This window comes from Oncorhynchus mykiss, chromosome 20, assembly GCF_057628025.1.
Source record: "Oncorhynchus mykiss isolate SJ-2025 chromosome 20, ASM5762802v1, whole genome shotgun sequence".
Lineage (NCBI taxonomy): Eukaryota > Metazoa > Chordata > Actinopteri > Salmoniformes > Salmonidae > Oncorhynchus > Oncorhynchus mykiss.
This window is the reverse complement of record NC_143041.1, coordinates 9,728,889-9,752,946: the sequence shown is the minus strand read 5'-3', so window position 1 is coordinate 9,752,946 and position 24,058 is coordinate 9,728,889. Positions and strand designations below refer to the sequence as shown.

The following is a 24,058-nucleotide window of genomic DNA, read 5'->3' as shown; positions in this document are numbered from 1 at the left end:
GTTATGTTGTAAGTATTCAAGGCCATTTAACATGTTCTCAGCAGCACTATCTACAGTGCCTTCAGAAAGTATTCACACCCCTTGACTTTATCCATATCTTGTTGTGTTACAGCCGGAATTTAAAATGCATTCAATTAAGATTTTTTTGGTCACTGGCCTACACACAATACCCCATAATGTCAAAGTGGAATTTGTTTTTTAACATGTTAACAAAATTAATTTAATATTAACAGTTGAAAGGTCTTGAGTCAAAAGGTATTCAACCCCTTGTGATGTGTAAAAAAAGCAGACATTGAATATTATTAATTACACTTTGGATGGCGTATCAATACACCCAGTCACTACAAAGATACAGGCGTCCTTACTAACTCAGTTGCCGTAGAGGAAGGAAACCGCTCAGGGATTTCACCATGAGTCCAATGGTGACTTTAAGACAGTTACAGAGTTTAATGGCTGTGAGGAAGGATCAACAACATTGTAGTTACTCCACATTACTAACTTAATTGACAGAGTGAAAAGAAGGACAGCTGTACAGAATAAAAATATTTCAAAACATGCATCCTTTTTGCAACAAGGCACTAAGATAATACTGCAAAAACATTTTCACAAAGCAATTCAGTGTTTGTCCTGATACAAAGTGTTATGTTTGGGGCAAATCCAATAGAACACTTTACTTAGTGCCACTCTACATTTTTTCAAGCATAATAGTGTCTGCATCATGTTATGGGTTCAGTGGCGATTTTAGCATTTCTAAATCTTGGTGGGGCAAACTCCCCAAAGCCACTACACAACACAACACTAAACAAGACAAGAATTGCACTATAATAGTGACACACGGTGCCCACAAACTGTTAGGGCCTACATAAAGCTGTCCCCAACAGCAGTCCCAACACCTTACCACTACTACACCTGACTATAAGCGGAGCCTTGTCTGGCAGCAAAACAGTTCATTCAGCCTCATTTACTGCCTTTAAAAAAAGATAGCTGATTTGGCTGACTTGCTTAAACGAATGTGGTTTCTACTGACAATTGAGATGTACAAACTATGGCATAAGTGGATGACGAGTAGATAAGAGGAAATCTGCAATTTTGATTAAGACATTAATGAGCGAGCTAGGATGGACATTGTCAATATAACTATTTGTTCAGCACTTTTGAAATGTACAGCGACAGAATTCAGAACATGGCCATTCTTACAGTATTCACCCTGTACACCAAGTCAGAACCATAGGATACATAAAGGGGGCAAATAAGCAGACAATGAAACTAGTACAATATTCGATGATAGCATTTCTCTAAAACAGGCTATAGGCTACATGTGTATCACCAAGTCAGAAGCGTAGGCTAAATGATGAGGGAAAAGAGACCAAATTATTAGGGTGAGGCACATGGGCTACTAACAGCTTACTACACAACATACACGTAGTATTACTTTCTTAGCTACAGTATACATATCTCCCTAGCATATTACATAATTTATGCAGCAGCATAAAATGCATTTTGGACTCACCTTGTTGTGCTGTGCTCACTTGAACAGGAAGGTGGCAGGGCAGTCCTTTATTTATTTAACCTTTATTTAACTAGGCAAGTAAGTTAAGAACAAATTCTTTACAATGATGGCCTACCCCAGACGACGCTGGGCCAATTGTGCACCGCCCTATGGGACTCTCAATCACAGCCAAATGTGTTACAGCCTGGATTCAAACCAGGGACGGTAGTGATGCCTTGTGCACTGAGATGCGCCACTTGGCTGGCATTCTGGCATTATCTGGATTTATGATGCTTTCAAGACAACTGGGAATTCTGAAGAAAAAAAACAGGTCAAATCATAAAGACGTCAGGAATCTTCAAGTCTGAGCTATAGAAAGCGGCATGAATTGTCGACTTGCAATTCTGAGTTGGATGACCGTTCAAAACTTATTTTCCCAGTCGGAGCTGGTTTTTTCCCGAGTTCCCAGTTGTCTTGAACCCACTGAAGTCTGAGCTTTCCCAGTTCAGAGTTTCCAGTTGTTTTGAGCGCGGCAGAAGTCATGCTGGATTTACAGCAAGGCCAATGTTGAATGTTTATCCCTTTTAAGCTTGGAAAAGAGACCCTTAAACCCAGACTTGGACCAAACACCCACTCAACTGAATAGCAGGCTAGTGATTGCTTTACAATGCTTGCAGTTAGCCACTGATTACTTCCAAACCACTCATTGTTCAATTTGCAATTTCCAACTTGTTGTGTAATGTTTATGTCCAATATCTGACGAGCACCGATACATTTTATATATAATTTATCTTGATTATTTCTCTTCATATGACAAGGATTGAAAGGATTTGCCGGGAGATTGTCGACTTGATTCATGATGATGACTGCTAGCTTGATCAGTCCAATCAAAGCTATCTATGGCAGGACCTGAAAATCCTTTTCTAACAATCAATGATGAACAACCAATTTGGCAGAGCTTGAAGAATTTGAAAAACAATGTTGTCTGAAGGTACATTATTTTATCTTTATTAGGCAACTAGGCAAGTCAGTTAAGAACAAATTCTTATTAAATTTAAATTTAATGACAGCCTAGGAACAGTGGGTAAACTGCCTGTTCAGGGGCAGAACGACAGATTGCTCGGGGATTTGAACTTGCAACTTTCCGGTTGCTAGTCCAATGCTCTAACCATTAGGCTACCCTGCCGCCCCAGAAACAGGCCGTGAAATCTCAGACAAATGGATTCAACGAAATGAAGGCTAGGGATACTATCCTTTCTTGTCATTCATATCACACTTCCAGCACAAACTTCTCTTTTCTTTCCCAAAAACATGCTGGGAGGCAGTGGGTGCACTTATGGGATGCAAAGGAAACACATTAAGTAGAATTCTGCTGATGCCAGAAGTTTCCAACACCAGATTGATCCAGATTGATTCACCTCTAGTACTTATGGAGGGGACACTTCACACAATAAAATAATGGAGTCACGCTTCCATTCCACTTTCCCTCAGACTAAAACTGAAACTGCCAATTCAAACTGTCTAGAGTTGCATTTGGCATACAAAATTACACACAGTCAACAATATTTAATGCATTAAACAAGATAGTGTCTAATACTTGAGCTAAGTGTGACACGATAGTGCTTCAATGTCTCTTCTCACTTTCAAACATAGTCTAGGGCCCCTTGCCTAATCACCAGTAATGGAACTACCCTTGAGAGCAGCCCATTGAATAAGTGCAATATCTGGTCAACGAATCAATAATTCCATAGGCTTTTATCCATGGAGAGAAATATAGAACCTCCCTGTAACAGTATCCTTGAAAAGGAGGACTGCCCTGCCTTGTAGCTAGTAGAATACACAGCCAGTGTTGTTGTCTGGCCAGGTCCAGGTTTACCAAAAGCATCTTAAGGCTAGGTTCATCATTTGAACCTTCGTAGGAGCATCGTTTAATATCTGAGTGGTTTCCCAAAACCATCATTATTAATGTTGCACTTGAAAACACTGGCCTGCCTCAGACCACTTGTAGAACAGCAAAGTGTGTCGTCAGATGCTTTGTTTTCTCTCCCGCATCACTTTATACACAAGATATCTGCTGTCCCTGATTGAGAACCATACCTGGCCAAAAACAAAGAAATACAAACATAGAAAAAAGAACATAGAATGCCCACCCTAGTCACACCCTGGCCTAGCCAAAATAGAGAATAAAAAGCCTCTCTATGGCCAGGGCGTGACACCTATTTTAATCATATTGAAATACATTTAATGTTCAATCAAATTGAGTTTTATTTTGCTACTTGTAGGCCACTGTCTAATTTGTCTCAATATCTTTCATGATGTGTAGCCTTACATGTGCGCAATGATGTGCCAAATCTGTGATTCAGTGAATTTTTATTGAGTAATCATTAGAATAAGCCCCCTCAATATTTGCAGCCAGGTGATATTATCTCTCCAGGAGCTGATCAGCGTTTTGAAATAATTATAATGTTAAGGAAAGATCTGAATTGAGAAAGCTGATCCGAGAGCAGCGCTCCCTTTCTTTCGATCCTATCGGTACCGACATATTCTCTAATGACGCACTTACAGTGCCTTGCGAAAGTATTCGGCCCCCTTGAACTTTGCGACCTTTTACCACATTTCAGGCTTCAAACATAAAGATATAAAACTGTATTTTTTTGTGAAGAATCAACAACAAGTGGGACACAATTATGAAGTGGAACGACATTTATTGGGAATTTCAAACTTTTTTAACAAATCAAAAACTGAAAAATTGGGCGTGCAAAATTATTCAGCCCCCTTAAGTTAATACTTTGTAGCGCCACCTTTTGCTGCGATTACAGCTGTAAGTCGCTTTGGGTATGTCTCTATCAGTTTTGCACATCAAGAGACTGAAATTTTTTCCCATTCCTCCTTGCAAAACAGCTCGAGCTCAGTGAGGTTGGATGGAGAGCATTTGTGAACAGCAGTTTTCAGTTCTTTCCACAGATTCTCGATTGGATTCAGGTCTGGACTTTGACTTGGCCATTCTAACACCTGGATATGTTTATTTTTGAACCATTCCATTGTAGATTTTGCATTATGTTTTGGATCATTGTCTTGTTGGAAGACAAATCTCCGTCCCAGTCTCAGGTCTTTTGCAGACTCCATCAGGTTTTCTTCCAGAATGGTCCTGTATTTGGCTCCATCCATCTTCCCATCAATTTTAACCATCTTCCCTGTCCCTGCTGAAGAAAAGCAGGCCCAAACCATGATGCTGCCACCACCATGTTTGACAGTGGGGATGGTGTGTTCAGGGTGATGAGCTGTGTTGCTTTTACGCCAAACATAACGTTTTGCATTGCTGCCAAAAAGTTCAATTTTGGTTTCATCTGACCAGAGCACCTTCTCCCACATGTTTGGTGTGTCTCCCAGGTGGCTTGTGGCAAACTTTAAACAACACTTTTTATGGATATCTTTAAGAAATGGCTTTCTTCTTGCCACTCTTCCATAAAGGCCAGATTTGTGCAATATACGACTGATTGTTGTCCTATGGACAGAGTCTCCCACCTCAGCTGTAGATCTCTGCAGTTCATCCAGAGTGATCATGGGCCTCTTGGCTGCATCTCTGATCAGTCTTCTCCTTGTATGAGCTGAAAGTTTAGAGGGACGGCCAGGTCTTGGTAGATTTGCAGTGGTCTGATACTCCTTCCATTTCAATATTATCGCTTGCACAGTGCTCCTTGGGATGTTTAAAGCTTGGGAAATATTTTTGTATCCAAATCCGGCTTTAAACTTCTTCACAACAGTATCTCGGACCTGCCTGGTGTGCTCCTTGTTCTTCATGATGCTCTCTGCGCTTTTGACGGACCTCTGAGACTATCATAGTGCAGGTGCATTTATACGGAGACTTGATTACACACAGGTGGATTGTATTTATCATCATTAGTCATTTAGGTCAACATTGGATCATTCAGAGATCCTCACTGAACTTCTGGAGAGAGTTTGCTGCACTGAAAGTAAAGGGGCTGAATAATTTTGCACGCCCAATTTTTCAGTTTTTGATTTGTTAAAAAAGTTTGAAATATCCAATAAATGTCGTTCCACTTCATGATTGTGTCCCACTTGTTGTTGATTCTTCACAAAAAAATACAGTTTTATATCTTTATGTTTGAAGCCTGAAATGTGGCAAAAGGTCGCAAAGTTCAAGGGGGCCGAATACTTTCACAAGGCACTGTAGCTACCTTTCTCGCTGCATGGTGTTTTGGGAAACGCATGTTACATCTTCGGCCATTGTAGGAAAGATGCATCCTTAAAACACCTAAATTCCATCTCTATTGGGAAACCGGGCCCTGGCCTGTTATCATTACGTGGGGCTGAAGTGTGAGGGGTACTGCGTGGGAGTATGAATATAACTTTTAGCTATGGGCTAGGGGAGAGCCCAGCACAGGATGGTACGGAAGGTCTCCTTGGCTTCTCTGAGTGAACACATGACCAGAGATGATACACATTGCACAACACGCAACGGTTGTGGCTCTAATGGTTTTAACTAGCTTCATGTTCCTACTGCCATGATCTCTGATCTGGCAGAACATAATGATAGGTGAAAGAACAAGTTGGAAACCTATCCAGTCCTTTCAGTGCTGATGGAGAAAAGGTGACTTGGAAAGGAAGCAATTGCAGAGTTTTGAGACACAGCAAAGATAATACCTCAGACTGGGGAATCTTGCTCTGCTCTGGTCTAAGGATCAAAAGTCACCTAGAATGCCACATGTGGATTGTGGAATGGAACATAGCGTTGAATTGGAATGTCCATCCGTTCTACAAACTCTAATTCTATGGGGAGAAACAATGTTCATAGGGCCTAGCTCTAATTCTAGAAAAGATCTGCAAGGCTAAGCTACTCTGTACTTCTTTCCAATTGGCATCTTTTGAATGACAGTGAAGTTAGTATAGAGAGACATCCAAGTTGTCATACCCAGATAATCCTGGTGTGTTTTAGTGTAACCGTATCCTGAGTGCTCAGAGTATCCCCTTAATGTACCTTCAGCGCTGTGCCACTGGCTCAGGGTGAACAGACAGGACTGCTGGAATACGAATCATTTCCTCACTGTATTTAACTAACATTGAATCAGGAGTGTGTGTGATGTGGAAAGCAGACCTGTGGGAGTGTGTGAGTACAAGTATACAAAAGTAGTGCACTGGGCCTGTTCTAGTCCTGTATTAGCAGACCCTCGTCAATGAAAGAAATCACAACCCCCACAACATTTTCCCATGGCTATGAAACCATGTCACAGTATGCTACTATAAGTATTCAGTTGTGCACAAGTCCTATCATTTCATCTGTGTCCAAAATCCGTTATGTTGTGAGCCCTGAGCTGCCAACTGTTACTAATATGACAAACTCAACCTCTTCTCCAAACTGAAATAAGCTTATGGTTGTGAGTGATACAGAAGGTGTGAGTGCTACAGAAAGTGTAAATGTTACAGGGCAATGGTTACTTGCATAGTTTGTTTAGACATGTAGCTAGCTGGATAACTAGCTAAACAATGAGCCATAATCCCAACTCATAACGTTACTGTCCTGCAACCAGGTTCAATTTTTTAGCTAGCTAGCTAACATTAGGCTATAACTTGTGTACAAATGGCTCTGAGATACAAATAATATTACTACACAGATCATACACAACGTTAGCTAGCAAGTCAGCCAGCTGAGATTAGCTAGCTACAGTAGCTAACAGTACGCTTTAACTAAAAATGACTTTCTGACAAAATTAAACATTTATAATATCTGAATGTAGCAGGCTGCTTTTCCTTCACTCTGCGGTCCAACTCATCCTAAACCATCTCAATTGGGTTGAGGTCGGGTGATTGTGGGGGCCAGGTCATCTGATGCAGCACTCCATCACTCTCCTTTGTCAAATAGCCCTTACACAGCCTGGAGGTGTGTTGGGTCATTGTCCTGTTGGAAAAAAAATGGTTGTCCCACTAAGCACAAACCAGATGGGATGGCATGTCGCAGAATGCTTCGGTAGCCATGCTGGTTATGTGTGCCTTGAATTCTAAATAAATCACAGACAGTGTCACCAGCAAACCAACCCCACACCATTACACCTCCTCCTCGGTGCTTCATGGTGGGAACCACTCATGCAGAGATCATCCCTTCACCTACTCTGCGTCTCACAAAGACCAGGAAGCAAAAATCGCACATTTGGACTCATCAGATCAAAGGGCAGATTTCCACCGGTCTGCATTTTTGCTATTTCGATATTTGCCTCATGACTCCTGCATGCTTTGTTGACTACAAACTTTCTTTTCCCAAACGTGGGACAGACTATGCTTGTTCCCACACTTGGGACTCTATTCGTTGCACAGTCTTTTGGCCTCCCATCCCATTCTAACCACCTCTCGCCGGCTTTGTATTCATGTTACCTGATGAAATTGCTGTACAATATGATCTTGTTGCCATCTGATGCACATTCAGATGTCATAAATCAGCACTGCAGAGCACTCACTGTCCTATGCCGTGCCTTCATTGTATTACTGTTGATGATATCTGGAAATGTGCATGTGCACCCTGGCCCATCTACTGTTGTTAGCCACAATTCTGACTTGTGCTCTGATATCTGCTTCACTGATTTCTGCTCTCGTAAAATGCTTGGTTTTCTGCACATTAACACTAGAAGCTTATTTCCTAAAATTGATAAATTGAAAGTGTGGGTTCACAGCTCAAATTCAGATGTGTTGGTCATTACTGAGACATGATTAAGGAAGAGTGTTTTGAATACTGATGTTAACCTTTCTGGTTATAACCTTTTTCAGCAAGACAGATCTTGGGGGAGTGGCAATCTTTACCAAGGATCACCTTCAGTGCTCGGTTGTCTCCACCAAGTCTGTCCTCAAACAATTTGATTGGCTGGTTTTAAGTATTAAACTTTCAAATAGCTCTTTGTTGACTGTTGCTGGGTGCTATCGTCCTCCATCACCACCAGCCTCTACTCAACCTGCCCTAAGCTTTCTCCTGGCCCCTTTACACTAAGTCTGAATTTGTCCTGCTAGGTGACCTAAACTGGGACATGCTTAAACCACCTGACCAAGTCCTAAAGCAATGGGACTCCCTAACACTCAGAAAAGGCTACTCTTCTTGATGTTATCCTCACAAATAATCTTGATAGGTATCAGTCTGGGGTTTTCTGTAATGACCTTAGTGATCACTGTTTTACAGCCTGTTTTCGTAATGGCTGCTCAGTGAAACGACTACTGATTTGTCATAGGCGCTTGCTAAAAAACTTGAATGAGCAAGCCTTCCTTCATGAACTGGCCTCTGTAAAATGGTATAGAATCAGCTTGATCCCCTCTGTCGAAGACTCGTGGACCTTCTTTTTTGATATTTTCAGTGGTATTGTTAACAAACACGCCCTCATAAAGAAAATGAGAATTAAAGACAGGTTCAGCCCCTGGTTCAACCGTGATCTTGCCAAGTTACTCCACCTCAAGAATTCCATTTGGCGAAAGGCTCGGCACACACATACTCAGGCTGACTGGCTCTCGTTCAGGCAAAGGAAAAATAAGTGCACTCAGGCTATCCGAAAGGACAAAGTTAGTTACTTTAAGGAGCAGTTCTCTCTCTGTGGGTCTAACCCCAAGAAGTTCTGGAAAGTGGTTGAAGACCTTGAGAATAAACCCTCCTCTTCACAGCTGCCCATGTCCCTTAAAGTTGATGGTTTGGTTGTTACTGACAAGAAGCAGATGGCTGAGCTCTTTAATCACCACTTCATTAAGTCAGGATTCCTATTTCACTCCGCCATGCCTCCTTACCAGTCCAACATTTCCTCATCTCCCACCCCTTCTAATGCAACTAGCTCCAATGCTCCTCCCTCTTTTTTCCCCTGCCCCGCTACAAAATTTCTCCCTGCAGGCGGTCGCTGAGTCCGAGGTGCTAAAGGAGCTCCTGAAACTTGACCCCCAAAAAACATCTGGGTCAGATGGTTTAGACCCTTTCTTCTTTAAGGTTACTGCCCCTATAATCGGCAAGCCTATCTCCAACCTTTTTTAACCTCTCTCATTTCTGGGGAGGTTCCCATTGCATAGAAGGCAGGCACGATTCGTCCTTTATTTAAAGGGGGGGATAAAGCTGATACTAATTATTATAGGCCTATTTCTATTTTGCCCTGATTATCAAAAGTGTTGGAGAAAAAAAAAATCAACTGACTGGCTTTCTTAATGTCGATTAGTATTCTCTCTGGTATGCAATCTGGTTTCCGCTCAGGTTATGGATGTGTTAATGCAACCTTAAAGGTCCACAATGATGTCACCATTGCCCTTTACTCTAAGCAATGTTGTGCTGCTACTTTTATTGACTTGGCCAAAGCTTTTGATATGGAAGACCGTTCCATTCTTGTGGGCCGGCTAAGGAGTATTGGTGTCTCTGAGGGGTGTCTCTGACAGGCCACTGCCTGTCACCAAGGGAGTATCCCAAGACTCAATCCTAGGCCTCACGCTCTTCTCGATTTACATCAACAACACAGCTCAGGCAGTAGGAAGCTCTCTCATCCATTTATATGCAGATGATACAGCCTTATACTCAGCTGGCCTCCCCGGATTTTGTGTTAAATGCTCTGCAACAAGCTTTCTCTACCCTTAACCTTGTTCTGAACACCTCCAAAACAAAGGACATGTGGTTTGGTAAAAAGAATGCCTCTCTCCCCACAGGTGTGATTACTACCTCTGAGTGTTTAGAGCTTGAGGTAGTCACCTCATACAAGTACTTGGGAGTATGGCCAGACAGTACACTGTCCTTCTCTTAGCACATATCAAAGCTGCAGGCTAAAGTTAAATCTAGACTTGGTTTCCTCTATCGTAATCACTCCTCTTTCAACCCAGCTACCAAACTAACCCTGATTCAGATGACCATCCTACCCATACTAAATTACGGAGACATCATTTATAGTTTAGCAGGTAAGGGTGTGCTCGAGCGGCTAGATATTCCTTACCATTTAGCCATTAGATTTGCAACTAATGCTCCTTATAGGACTCCTCACTGCACTCTACAGTATACTCCTCTGTAAACTGGTCATCTCTGTATACTGTCGCAAGACCCACTGGTTGATGCTAATTTATAAAACCCTCTTAGGCCTCACTCCCCCCTATCTGAGATATCTACTGTAGCCCTCATCCTCCACATACAACACCCGTTCTGCCAGTCACATCCTGTTAAAGGTCCCCAAAGCACACACATTCCTGAGTCGCTTGGCTTTTCAGTTCACTACAGCTAACGACTGGAATGAGCTGCAACAAACACATAAACTGGACAGTTTTATCTCAATCTCTTCATTCAAAGACTCGATCATGGACACTCTTACTGACAGTTGTGGCTGCTTTGCGTGATGTATTGTTGTCCCTAACTTCTTGCCCTTTGTGCTGTTGTCTGTGCCTAATAATGTTTGTACCATGTTTTGTGCTGCTACCATGTTGTGTTGCTACCATGTTGTTGTCATGTTGTGTTGCTACTATACTGTGTTGTCATGTGTTGCTGGCTTGATATGTTGTTGTCTTTAGGTCTCTCTTTATGTAGTGTTGTGTTGTCTCTCTTGTCGTGATGTATGTTTTGTCCTATATTTATATTTTATATTTAATCCCAGCCCCCTACCAAAAGGCCTTTTGGTAGGCTGTCATTGTAAATAAGAATTTGTTCTTAACTGACTTGCCTAGTTAAATAAATACAAATATGGACTTGGTCTTTTACCACCCCTACCTTGTCACAACACAACTGACTGGCTCAAACGTATTAAGAAGATAAGAAATTCCACAAATTAAAAATTAACTTTTACAAGGCACACCTGTTAATTGAAATGCATTCCAGGTGTCTACCTCGTGATGCTGTTTGAGAGAATGCCAAAAGTGTGCAAAGCTGTCATCATTGCAGCAGGTGGCTTTGAAGAATCTCAAATATAAAATATATTTTTGGTTACCACGTGATTCCATACGTTTATAAATCCTCTATGACAACAAAATCATAAACAACAGAGTAGGACTGGCTAATAAGTCCATAGTTTTGGGGTTATGCTCAGGTAAAACAATTTGGCTAATCTATACTTCCATATTTCCAAGTCCTGGTCTTGAAGATCAAGGTGTATAACATTTTATTGGAATGACTGGAATTCTGATAGACTTTGGTTTTTAATGTAAAGATATAATTTAGTCATATTATATGGAGTAGAAAGCGATAGGTTAGAAGAAGCCTACATAACCAATCCATAAATTAACATTTTACATCCATATATGGCCAGTTATGTGAACTTTAACATTGATTTATCCTGCAACAGATGTCATTCAATTGGTAACATACATTTTTGTCTTCTTCTAATGCCTCTTAAGGGGAAAGTAATTTAAAAGTAACTGAATGTACTCAGATTACGTTACCAAGTTTGTGTAATCCAAAAGTTATGTTACTGATTACAATTCTGGACAGGTAACTAGTAACTGTAACGGATTACATTTAGAAAGTAACCTACCCAACCCTGGTAATAGCTGACGTGTATAGTGTTGGGTCATCGGCTTACATAGACACTGGCTTTACTCAAAGACATGTCGTTAGTAAAGATTGAAAAAAACTGCCCTGGGGAATTCCTGATTCTACCTGGATTATGTTGGAGGCTTCCATTAAATAACACCCTCTGTTCTGATAGACACGTAGCTCTTCATCCACAATATAGCAGGAGATGTAAAGCCAAAACACATACATTTTCCCAACAACAGATCATGACCGATAATGTCAAAAGCTGCACTGAAGTCTAACAAAACAGCCCCCCATCAATTTCTCTCAGCCAATCATCAGTCATTTGTGTAAGTGCTGTGCATGTTGAATGTCCTTCCCTATAAGCGTGCTAAAAGTCTGTTGTCAATTTGTTTGTTTACTAAGGGTTGGTAACAGGCTTATTGTCGGCTATTTGAACCAGTAAAGTGGGCTTTACTATTCTTAGGAAGCGGAATTACTTTTTCTTCCCTCCAGCCCCAAGGGCACACACTTTCTAGTAAGCTTAAATTGAAGATATGGCAAATAGGATGGTAATATCGTCCGCTATTATCCTCAGTAATTTTCTGTCCAAGTTGTCAGACCCAGGTGGCTTGTCATTGTCATTGACCCAGGTGGCTTGTCAATATTTTTTTCACCTCTTCCACACTCACTTAACAGAATAAAAAAATTCAGTAATCGGGATCCTAATCACAGCTGTCACCCTAGTGTTTGAGCTTCCACTTTCTCCAAGTAGGCCCAGAGTTTTCCCACTCTCCTAGCCCAGAGAGTTTTCCTGTTAGGACAAAAGTTTTCAGCACGACAGTAGGCTCCCACCCTTCAGCCATTCTAGTTTCGCTGTCTCCAGCTTTACTCAGCCCCTAGTCCGCTGCTCCGCCAGGTTCTCTGCCCCACTAGGTCTGCACTCTCTGCCTTTAGTTGGTTTAGTTGTTTCCTGACCCAGGGGGCCTGCTGTTTCCTCTGGGTGGCTGCCCTCCTCCTGCACTAAAATACCCTCTGTCCCTTGCACCTGGGAAACTTCCTGACCTCCTCTCTGGGCCCAGCCTGCCCCTGCCTACGGATCCTTAATGGGCTCCGCTACTGCTCCACCGTGGTAGCCTTTGCCTTACAATTTAAAATACTTTGATTGCCTGAGTGGTGAGTCACCAACGTCAGCCGCAGGCAGTATCCTGCCAATGACAGTTGTGGCTAATTCATGACTCTGGCACCAGAGGGACATTTTGTTGTTGTTGTCAGAGACCATGTACAACAACCATGTACAACCATATTCCTGTATTGTGATGGCAGCATCATGTTATGGGTATGTTTGCCATTGGCAGGGACTGTGGAGTTTGTCAAGATCAAAATAAATATGAAAGTAGCAAAGCCCAGATAAAATGTTTAAAGAAACCATGCCTCCTGAATTTATTTTTGCAGGACAATTACACAAAGTTGAATGCCAAAGACACACCAGATGGCTTTCCAATAGGTGGTGTTCCTGAATGTTCCAGTCTCTGTCCTGACATAAATCGGTGTGCGAATCAAAGACAAGATTTTAATATTGCTGTCCTTCAATGACCAACAAAATTTGCTGAGCTTGAGCAATTTTGACAAAAACAATGAATATAGTGGGGTTCGAAATTATTAACACCCTTGATAAAGATGAGCAATAATCACTCAATAAAATAAATAATTCAAATACTGAGATATTGTATGATAACAAATTTGTGAAATTATATGATGTAATATTAATACAATTGCTCAAGTAATATATTTTTTTAATAAATGTTGAAAGATGAAAAACCATAACTAACTGCAAATGCATCCAAGTTTATAGAGTCACAAACTTGTAGTCGTTGTGTGATAGGAATATGGGACCAAATACTGAACTATAACTACTTTATAAGACTCTTTAGGGGTGTCAATCATTTTGAACCCCCTACCTGAGGAAAAAAAGATATAACTCGTTAAACAAAATCTCTTTCTCTGAGCAATTATATTAGTATAAAACAATTCCCCAATATTATGAGCATTCAATAAAGCTCAATATTTGAAATATTTGATGCAGTGATTATTGCTCATCTCTATGAAGGGTGTACAAATGTTCAAACCCCACTGTATGTCACACTACTTTTTATTTATTTACAAGTCATTTGGAAAATGTTCTATAATTTGTAGGGTTGAGTACATAGGTAGGGAAAAAAGTAATTTAATAAATTTTTGGGGTTAAGTTTTAAGGCAGCAAAATGTGAAGACTGTGCAAGGGGTGTGAAGACTAACTAGACACTGTATATGTGTTATAAACATCTCTCTTCTATCACTGTCTTCAGTGCTCTAGTGCTGCTATCTGTATCCATACCACACTGTACACAAGGTCATATTGGGTTAATGTTTCTCTGTAAAACACAGGATCTGACCAGAAGGACATAAGGGTCTCAGAGGGTGACAAACTATTCAATGTGGAAATGACATCGACTTTCATGGCATCTAATGCAGTCTGTTGACCATAGGTAATGAAATGGAGGTCAGGTTTTCAAACACAAATATTAACAGCTTTATTCAACCTCTAGACCTGCATTGTCGTGTCATTGGTACTGTTGTATCACCTGCAAGAACTTGAAATGAGTTTGCTCTGATTGAAAATGCCACTCCTATTTCTTTGACTAGAATCCTTGTTACATGCAAATGTATCTATTGCTACCTTAAATCCAGCAATTTCCTAATTGAATCAAATAAATCTTTAAGTGCATTCAATGTATTAACTTTACATTTCTATTCGTAAGACACTATCGGTCTTGGCAATACATTTTTAGAGTTTTAATAATACATACACAATGGCACATTAAAAACTTGACCGGTACGTACCTGGCTTGTACTTTCTCCAACATCCAGCAAACCTTCTCAATGTGGTCTGAAGGTACATTAGAAACAATGAAATGAAGTCTAGGGATACTGCCCTTTCCAAAGTCTTGTCATTCATATCACACTTCCAGCACAAACTTCTATTTTCTTTCCCAAAAACATGCTGGGAGGCCGTGGGTGCACTTATGGGATGCAAAGGAAACACATTAAGTAGAATTCTGCTGATGCCAGAAGTTTCCCAGACTTTATTTGAAGCAAAGACAGACAGGACTGGAGTCTGATGTTAACGGGTTCCTTCTTCCTTACATGGTGGTGTTGATCACAGAGAAACAGGCTTAAGACAGTCGGTCCACAGTCCAGGTTCAGAAAGCAACTTGTGAGAGTCCTGGAACAAGCAGACGATAGTGTCATTGGTGATCTTATAAAGAACAGTGATATAAATTAAAAACAACGTTCTGTGTCCAAATGTAAAGACTTAAAAATAAACTTTGTGGCAGTACTCTAACCCATATGTACCTAGCTTGAGCTTGTCCTTGGTGGCCCAGCAGATACTGTAATGTTGGAGGAGCTGCTGCAGAAGTTCCTTCTCATCCAGAAATTCCAGACGCTCTATTCTGTATTAAAAAAAGATGGAGAAACTAAATAAAGAGTTGACATTTTTTTTAATTAAAAACTTGAGCTAAACCATGTGAAACTGACAACGGAGAAATAACATGATGCCTAATGTATTGAAAAGACTTCATACAACAGGTGGGTCTAATCCTGAATGCTGATTGGTTAAAAGCGCATTCCAGCCAGTGTCTATTCCACAAGTTACCACCGGCTAAATCTTTGACGTTAAAATGCCTATCTACTCTGTTCCATCTGACTGCACAATTGACTGTCTCATCAGCCCAGCCAGGGAAGTTAGAAACTTGATCTCCACTATAAAAACGTACACATTATCTCACATTTCTTTCAGACTAACATTTAGTTTTCAACAGCGGAGATTTGTATAAACCTTGCTGTCGGTCTCTCCGAAATGTTCTAATTTAGATTCCCCACTGTCCCATAGTAATGAATGTGTAGGGGTCGGGACGAGAGAGGCAGGCAGTGTTTCTCAGCCAGTCTAAAGCAATCAGCTGGCATCATTTTATGGATATATATACAAAGAATATACAATCGAAAAAAGGTCAAATGAAACGAAGTGCAGCTAGTTTGTAGTCTTTCCTGCTTCAGTTTGAAGTTGTGTCAGCTGTGTCCTCTGAACAGTGTCCTGACAAGAGAGCACATTTTCTATGCCAGGTAAAATCGTGCCTCATTAGCTCATTGTTATGGATGTATCCAAATAAATGTCACTAGAAAACAGCTTTAACAAATGCAGCTACTGTTGTTATTCTGTCTGCACTGTTGGACGTGACTAAGTTAACCAGCAAGGGATAAGAAAGTTGCCAGCAGGTATAGCAATGGAACATTTAGAACGAACGACTGGGTCGTGTCTGTAGATACAGAACGAAAAGACTGAACGACTGGGCCGCGTCTCTGGCAACCGAACCAATAGAACGAACGACCAGTCAGATTGGGTTGCAACCCTATATTTGTTTCGGGACTATATAAATAAAATACAATTTTATTGGTCACATACACATGTTTAGCAGATGTTATTGCGGTTGTAGCAAAATGCTTGTTTCTAGCTCCAACACTGCAGTAATATCTAACAATTTCACAATACACACAAATCTAAAGGAATGGAATTAAGAATATATAAATATTTGGATGAGTAATGTGGGAGCGGCAGACTAAAATACAGTAGAATAGAATACAGTATATACACACGAGATGAGTAATGCAAAATATGTAAACATTATAAAAGTGATTCTTGTGGAAGGATGAAATTGTATGAATCAATTTATCAAAATAACATTTTGATTGAAAATATCATTATTTGAATATGTTGTATAAAAGGAATAATGCCCTTGAAGCCAGTGTTTGGAGGATATACCGGCACGGTTTGCAGGCCGTCGACTGTCAACACCCGTGCCAATATATCCTCCAAAACACTGGCTTCTCTAGCATTAACACTTAAGTGTCTTACCTTGCCACGTCGTCCTGAGGTATAACACTGTACACAGTCATCATGTCCAGAGCATCTGCATTCTCCCAGCCCGTCTTTAGGAAGCGCTCCTTCTACAAATGCAAGCATGTTTTAATTCAGGACATGTCTTGCACAAAATCAACACTTGGGATTTGTTGTTTAATTGTTATGATTGAGTACATATATATGTTTGGGGTGACATTTGATCAAGTTTCAATACAGAATATTTACAAGCAAAGGATTTAAGTCATTATGACTGTGAAACTATCAAAAGGAAGCGAAACTCTTGACCAAGTGACCTCATAAGTCTTCGGCCCTGAGACCTTAAGTTTGGTACCACAGACAGAGATCTGGAGACTGACACAGCTGCTGTAAATACAGAATTGTAGTCTTCTAATCACACCCACTCAGCGTGTATACACCGTGTTTGCGTCACAAAGTGAACCTTATCTAACTGTGCTCCATAGTCACTGCTGCCTTCAGATTTATTTAGCTAATTCTGTAACGTCACTTCTGATCTAATACAAAGGTGTTTTAAAGTGTTGTTGTAAAGTTGCTGTACGGTTGAGGGTGCTGTACCTGCGTTTCCAGTGACTGACACACCTCCACTCCAGCCAGATTACACTGACGACGCTGAAGATTCTCAATCATCACCTGGCCAAAACGATCCAGCATGTTCACCTAGAAAGAGAGAGAAATAATTAGCAGAGACTCTCAGCAATATAGATGGAATCAGCAGAGGCATTCTATCTCGCCATAGTTCAGAGTCTGATCTTGTTCATCCTTTACCTGCTCATAGTTGACAAACATGGCTGTGTGGAAGGTGACTGAGGCCCAGTTCACCAGCTTGGATGACTGATCTGGAGTCATGTAGACCAGCACACACTCTGACAGGAACAACGTAGGCAACCTAGGAGAACAAAACATCCCCAAGTTAGAAAAAGCCAGAGGATTCCTAATCAGTTCTGAATCTGTGACATAAAACACCACATCCACAGAGCCTTTGGCACAAGTGGCAGACAAAACGTTTTCTAACGTCATTGAGGCTTGGCTGGTAGACCAGACCTCACAGGAAGAAGTTAATATATGCACTAAAACAATAAGCTCTCAGAAAAGCAGAACCCTTGGTTGACACTGGGCCAGTGGCTATGGCGGCTTTTCCAAGTCTCATAGGCTGAGATCAAAGGAGATGGGTCTCTTTGAAAGCGCAGGTGGGAAGGATGGAAAATCAAAGAGCACCCAAGTGTATGATCGTTGTCATCAGGAACTGACTGCCAAACACTCAGCCACGTCTGGCCAAGACCATAAATACGAGTTAGGTACAGGGAAAGAACACTGTCAGCCCAAGACATCAATAGACTGCCAAACATCCTACTGCAGCGCTACAGCAAAACTGGTGATCCACTGATACGGTTGGATACTGCTACCTCAAAAATGTCTAGACTCTTGCAAAGCTGTCCAACAAAATTAAATAAAAATAGTGCAACAGTGAATTCTAGGCCAAACATATTCAATATAATGTTATTTTCACTGACTCTGGGTTGAGGTGGAACTTCTTCAGTTTGTCATCTAGGCCTGGGATGTCCCTGAGGTCAGCACCGATGATGCAGTACCTGTCTGAGTCTAGGCTGTGGCCATCTGAAACAGACACAGACAATACAAATGACTAGGTGAAATGTTACCATAAGAGACAACTACATACAAGTATTATGTTGATTTGTATCAGCCAATGTCTTTTACTTCATTACCTAGTAATAGTGAGTCTGTGGAGTGGGTCTCAATGAGAGGTTTTGACAGTGGTGGTTTTGTCCTGAAGAGAAGGTTCACAACATTATAACTACACACTAAATTGTGTTTATTTTTAACAGATTAGCACAATACAAGTGTAGCTGGACAGACTATTTCCAAAAGTGTTTATAGACAGGCTCTGCTTCCCTCTACAGGTCAATTTCTGACATTACTGAGACCATCAAAACAAATTAAACCCAAAACTGATTTATATGAATTATTCTAAAGAGAAAAAGTAGAACGTCTTACTTTATGTTGTGTATTTTCCTGGCAGCAATCATTGGAAAGTCAACTTCAAAGTATTTTCTAGGCATGAGGTTTTCATCCTAAAAACATACAAATGACAAATGAAAGACAATGCAAGTAAAAACCAAGACCAAGCATGAATTGTACTCTAAGATGAATGCATTTCTTTAATGGGATTATTAGACTGTACCTTTAGCCTCCAGAAAGTGGTGTCCAGCCCTGCCCCCAGGTTCACTATCTGACAGTCACACTTTGTTTTCCTGAGGAAGGCATCCAGGAGGTGGTTCATTCCCTGCACGCGGGCATAGTAACCTAACAGAGGACAACAAAGATTTAGTAATACAGTATTAAGCAAGCCTTCTTCACGCCAAATTTTTTTATGAATGTGTTTTTGTCTCTGGCCAACATTCACTTGCCTCGGTTAATTTCTGGAGCTTTTCGTTCCCCTACCGACCTCACAAAATACTGGACATAGGGGTCCGTCCAGTAGCCTTTACTGGTTGCATATCTGAAAATCAAACAAATGGTAAGTATTGCATGTTCAAACGCAGTATAAAAAAATACTACACTCCCATTTATGAAATAAGTCTTATTGAATATGGTTGTGTCATTTACTGGGTAAAATCTGAATAAATACTAATGGCAAGCTGATTATTTATGCCACCACTATGTGGTTCAATAGATACACTTTTCATGTTGCTGGTAAGCAGGTGGCTACAACTGGGGGAGGCAATTGACGTGTTGCAAACGCACAGCAACCATGTTGCAATTCTGATCACCTAGCTAAGCAGCAGCTTGTACATGTTATGAATCTAGCTAGCTAGCTACCTTTTGCATGTCGTTGCATCGTCACAAGTCGACCTCACTGCTTCGTCGGCAGTGTCTAAATCTGTGAAGGGTTGTCGGGCAGCCATCTAACAGTTTCACACCTCATACAAAAGTCCCTGTTGTTGATATTTAAAAAGAAAACGGTATTCTCTGCAACACCAAATGCATCAGCTGTTCCAATGTGGCTAACGTTAGCTAGTTGCTAACACTGTATAACTTTGACCGTAGCTTTGAAGCCAGGCAAAACAACTTGACCAGCCGGTTGGTGAAACTCTATAGTAGATGGACGAATTGATATAAGAAGCAGTTAAATAATTTAACTACCGTCACATAACATATGCAAGAAATTCTGTTAAATTGGCATTATTTAGATACCACTGCTCAGCTGAAGGAGCTTGCCAGGCTTCAACATCCGGTACCTACAATGTATGTGTTCTTCTTCGATGAGGTTTAAGAGCGGTTGGCATCCTATAAATGTTGCATTACCGCCACCTACTAGACTGGAGTACAACTCCCTTATACCTTGCTTGAAAATAAATAAATAAACAAATACCCTACCATCTAACACTACACACACACAAATAATAAAAAATAACACCACCCTAATCCACTATTTAAATATATTTAGTCCTACTTCAGGCCAACAACCTGAAATGAGACACCACCACTTAACACCCCCCAAAGCTTTCCCTTGCCCTCCATTTGGAGGGCCCTCCAAATCTGACCATAATACTATAGTCCTGATTCCTGATTCAAGCTAAAAATGAAAGCAGGAAGCACAAGTGACTTGGTCTACAAAAAAAGTGGTCAGATGAAGCAGATGCTAAGCTACAGGAATGTTTGGCTAGCACAGACATGAATAGGTTCCTGGACTTCTCCGATGGCACTGAGGACTACACCACATCAGTAACTGGCTTCATCAATAAGTGCATCGATGACGTCGTCCCCACAATGACTGTACGTACATACCCTAACCAGAAGCCATGGATTACATTAAGCACTCGCACTGAGCTAAAGGGTAGAGCTGCCGCTTTCAAGGAGCGGGACTCTTACCCGGAAGTTTATAAGAAATCCCGCTATGCCCTCCGACGAACTATCAAACAGGCAAAGCGTCAATACAGGACTAAGATCGAATTGTACTACACCGGCTCCTATTAGACTACAAAGAGAAGCACAGCCAAGAGCTGCCCAGTGACACGAGCCTACCAGATGAGCCAAATAACTTTATGCTCACTTGTGCCCAAGAACACTAAGGTAACCTGCCTAAACGACTACAACCCATAGCACTCACGTCTGCAGCCATGAAATGTTTTGAAAGGCTGGTCATGACTCACACCAACTCCATTATCCCAGAAACCCTACACCCACGCCAAAATTGCATACCACCCCAACAGATGATGCAATTTCTATTGCACTCCACACTGCCCTTTCACACCAAGATAAAAGGAACACCCATGTTAGAATGCTATTCATTGACTACAGCTCAGAGTTCAACACCAATCTCAGCGCTAAGCTAAGGACCCTGGGACTAAACACCTTCCTCTGCAACTGGATCCTGGACTTCCTAACGGGCCGCCCCCAGGTGGTAAGGGCAGGTAGCAACACATCCGCCACGCTGATCCTCAACACAGGATCCTGATCCTCAGGGGTGCGTGCTCAGTCCCCTCCTGTACTCCCTGTTCACTCATGACTGCACGGCCAGGCATAAACTCCAACACCATCACTAAGTTTGCCGATGACACAACAGTGCTAGGCCTGGTCACCGACAACAATGAGACAGCCTATAGGGAGGTTGTCAGAGACCTGACTGTGTGGTGCAAGGACAACAACCTCTCCCTCAACGTGATCAAGACAGAGGAGATGATTGTGGACTACAGGAAAAGGAGGACCGAGCACACCCCCATTCTCATCGACGGGGCTGTAGTGGAGCAGGTTGAGAGCTTCAAGTTCCTTCGACAACAAACTAACATGGTCCAAGCACACCAAGACAGTGGTGAAGAGGGCATGACAAAACCTATTCCCCTCAGGAGACTGAAAAGATTTGGCATGGGTCCTCAGATCCTCAAAAGGTTTTACAGCTGCACCATCGAGAGCATCCTGACGGGTTGCATCACTGACTGGTATGGCAACTGCTCGGCCTCCGACCGCAAGGCACCACAGAGGGTAGTGCGTACGGCCCAGTACATCACTGGGGCCAAGCTTCTTGCCACCCAGGACCTCTATACCAGGCAGTGTCAGAAGAAGGCCCTAAAACTTGTCAAAGACTCCAGCCACCCTAGTCATAGACTGTTCCCTTGGTACCGCACGGCAAGTGGTATTGGAGCACCAAGTCAAGGTTCAAGAGGCTTCTAAACAGCTTCTACCCCCAAGCCATAAGACTCCTGAACATCTAATCAAATGGCTACCCAGACTGTTTGTACCCCCCCTTTCTATGCTGATGCTGCTCTCGGTTATTATCTATGCATAGTCACTTTAATAACTCTACCTACATGTACACACTACCTCAATTACCTCGACACCGGTGTCCCTGCACATTGACTCTGTACTGGTACCCCCAGTATATAGCCCTACTATTGTTATTTACTGCTTCTCTTTAAGTATTTGTTACTTATTATTTTTGCAGGGTATTTTCTTAAAACTGCATTGTTGGTTAAGGGCTTGTAAGTAAGCATTTCACTGTAAGGTCTACCTTTTGTATTAGGCGCATGTGACAAATACAAATGTATTTGATTTGATTTAATTTAACTCTTCTGATGTCAAGTCTCACACACCCAAATACCTCCCTGCAGCTGCCACCACAACCTCAATTTTCTGAGACTTACGTTCCATCCCTGCAGTACAGTTGATAACCATTGCTATCAATGCTAAAAATCCAATCTTACTGAAACATATATCACTTGTTGGCCTATCTCTCTGTACTGGCACAGATCTACTACTCACAACACTCCTCTCAGGATCCCTCCCCCTTGACCCATCTTCCTCTACTTTCTTCACTGCCTCAGTATATGACAACTTCTTCACTCCTCTAACCCTGGAAACCTTAACCTGCCTCTTTCACATGGGACATTTCTGATCTCCAGCCCCATGGGCACCCCTACAATTAACACATACCAATACTTTCCCCAATGCTACACATTCCTTTGTCTCATGCACTTCTGTACACTTCTCACACCTAGGGACCTCCCTCCTACACACTGCTGCCACATGCCCATAAGCTTGGCACCGCTAACAACGTAATTTATTCGGCACAAAAGCTCGTACAGGATAACATATATCCTATCATCACTTTGTTGGGCAAAGACTTAACATCAAAACCCAAAAGAACAGACAATGACACTTCTGTTTCACCACTCACGCCACCATGTCTGCGTCGCACCAAACGGCGAGCATCTTCCCCTTCAGTTGGTCAACTTTGACATTTACTGCTACCCCAGTATTCACTCCTTTCAATGGCGCCCTTTTCTTGAGAGCAAAACAATTCACATTTCAACCTCATTCACTTCCATTTCTCACCCTGTCTTCAGCTCACTCTGCTTACACGTTCTACCATTCTTCTTTAACAAACCATCTCCCTTTTTCCAGACATTTTTAACCAACTCAAGCTCACCCTCTTCCTCCCTCCCTCTCAGACCTCCTCTGCCTCTCCTTTTCCCTCCATTCCTTCTCCGTATTCCAAGTAAACATCTCCTTATGATAATACTGTACTTCTCCTGACATGCATCTTGTTTTTGCCTTCTGAAGGGACGCCATTTAACCAGTTGTCACAATCTCCGTACAATCAGCACAAACCCCTCGGGATGTAGCGCTCAACAGTACATCCCACTTGTAAAGCAGCCGCCTCGTCTTGATGTTCTTCTCTATCAAAAGCTACCGCAAAGCATTTTCCATTTCAAACAAGCGCGCTCTTCCAACCACCATCCACCGTCTTGCTTCATCGGAACTTGGGCTCCGGTGTATGTGTCCCACAATGCAACGCTGTATTCATTTTCTAACGTTTTCATTGTCCTACTCTCTAGCCGCCACAACCAATAAATTAAATGCATTATAATGACATCAGATAACCTCTCAACAGATCTGGGATTGTCATTTTAGATGCATCAAATTTCATTGGGATTGTTATGATGTTACACGTATATTTTATCTCTATGGTATTAAGTATGGGTCAGTTATAGAAATAACATTTGACAGGGGTTTTGATCATGTTGACTTCAATTAAAGACATCTAGTTTTGTGCATGTAATAATGACATTTAGTGTAATGCCAAGCTTGGTGAGCTCGGCCTCGAGGGCAAGTGTAAATCTGG

General features: G+C 41.6%; 1 protein-coding gene across 5 annotated transcripts; it reads right to left on the bottom strand.

The window, feature by feature from the left end:
* Positions 1-13,357: 13,357 nt before the first annotated feature.
* Positions 13,358-23,720, bottom strand: LOC110499172 (leucine carboxyl methyltransferase 1). 5 transcript variants are annotated; one of them, XM_036956009.2, is made up of 11 exons: positions 23,363-23,720; positions 19,344-19,435; positions 19,118-19,239; positions 18,931-19,007; positions 18,642-18,703; positions 18,429-18,531; positions 17,683-17,803; positions 17,473-17,574; positions 16,894-16,985; positions 15,336-15,433; positions 13,358-15,204 (listed from the first exon to the last, which is right to left on the bottom strand). In XM_036956009.2, the coding sequence occupies exons 1-11, from the start codon at positions 23,503-23,505 to the stop codon at positions 15,182-15,184; spliced, it is 1,035 nt and encodes a 344-aa protein (XP_036811904.2). In that variant the 5' UTR covers positions 23,506-23,720; the 3' UTR covers positions 13,358-15,181. The 5 variants fall into 5 exon arrangements, with proteins under 5 accessions (XP_036811904.2, XP_090068011.1, XP_021431807.1 ...); XM_090211885.1 differs by having other exon boundaries at positions 23,532-23,714; XM_021576132.3 differs by having other exon boundaries at positions 19,756-23,712.
* Between the last annotated feature and the right edge of the window lie 338 nt (positions 23,721-24,058).

Excerpts from the sequence above, each read along its gene's own strand:
- LOC110499172 (XM_036956009.2), bottom strand. The coding sequence starts at position 23,505 with ATGGCGTCCCTTCAGAAGGCAAAAACAAGATGCATGTCAGGAGAAGTA. Across the intron at positions 19,436-23,362 it reads GAGAGGGAGGGAGGAAGAGG|ATATGCAACCAGTAAAGGCT; the intron begins GTGAGCTTGAGT and ends TTTGATTTTCAG. Across the intron at positions 19,008-19,117 it reads CCACTTTCTGGAGGCTAAAG|GATGAAAACCTCATGCCTAG; the intron begins GTACAGTCTAAT and ends GTATGTTTTTAG.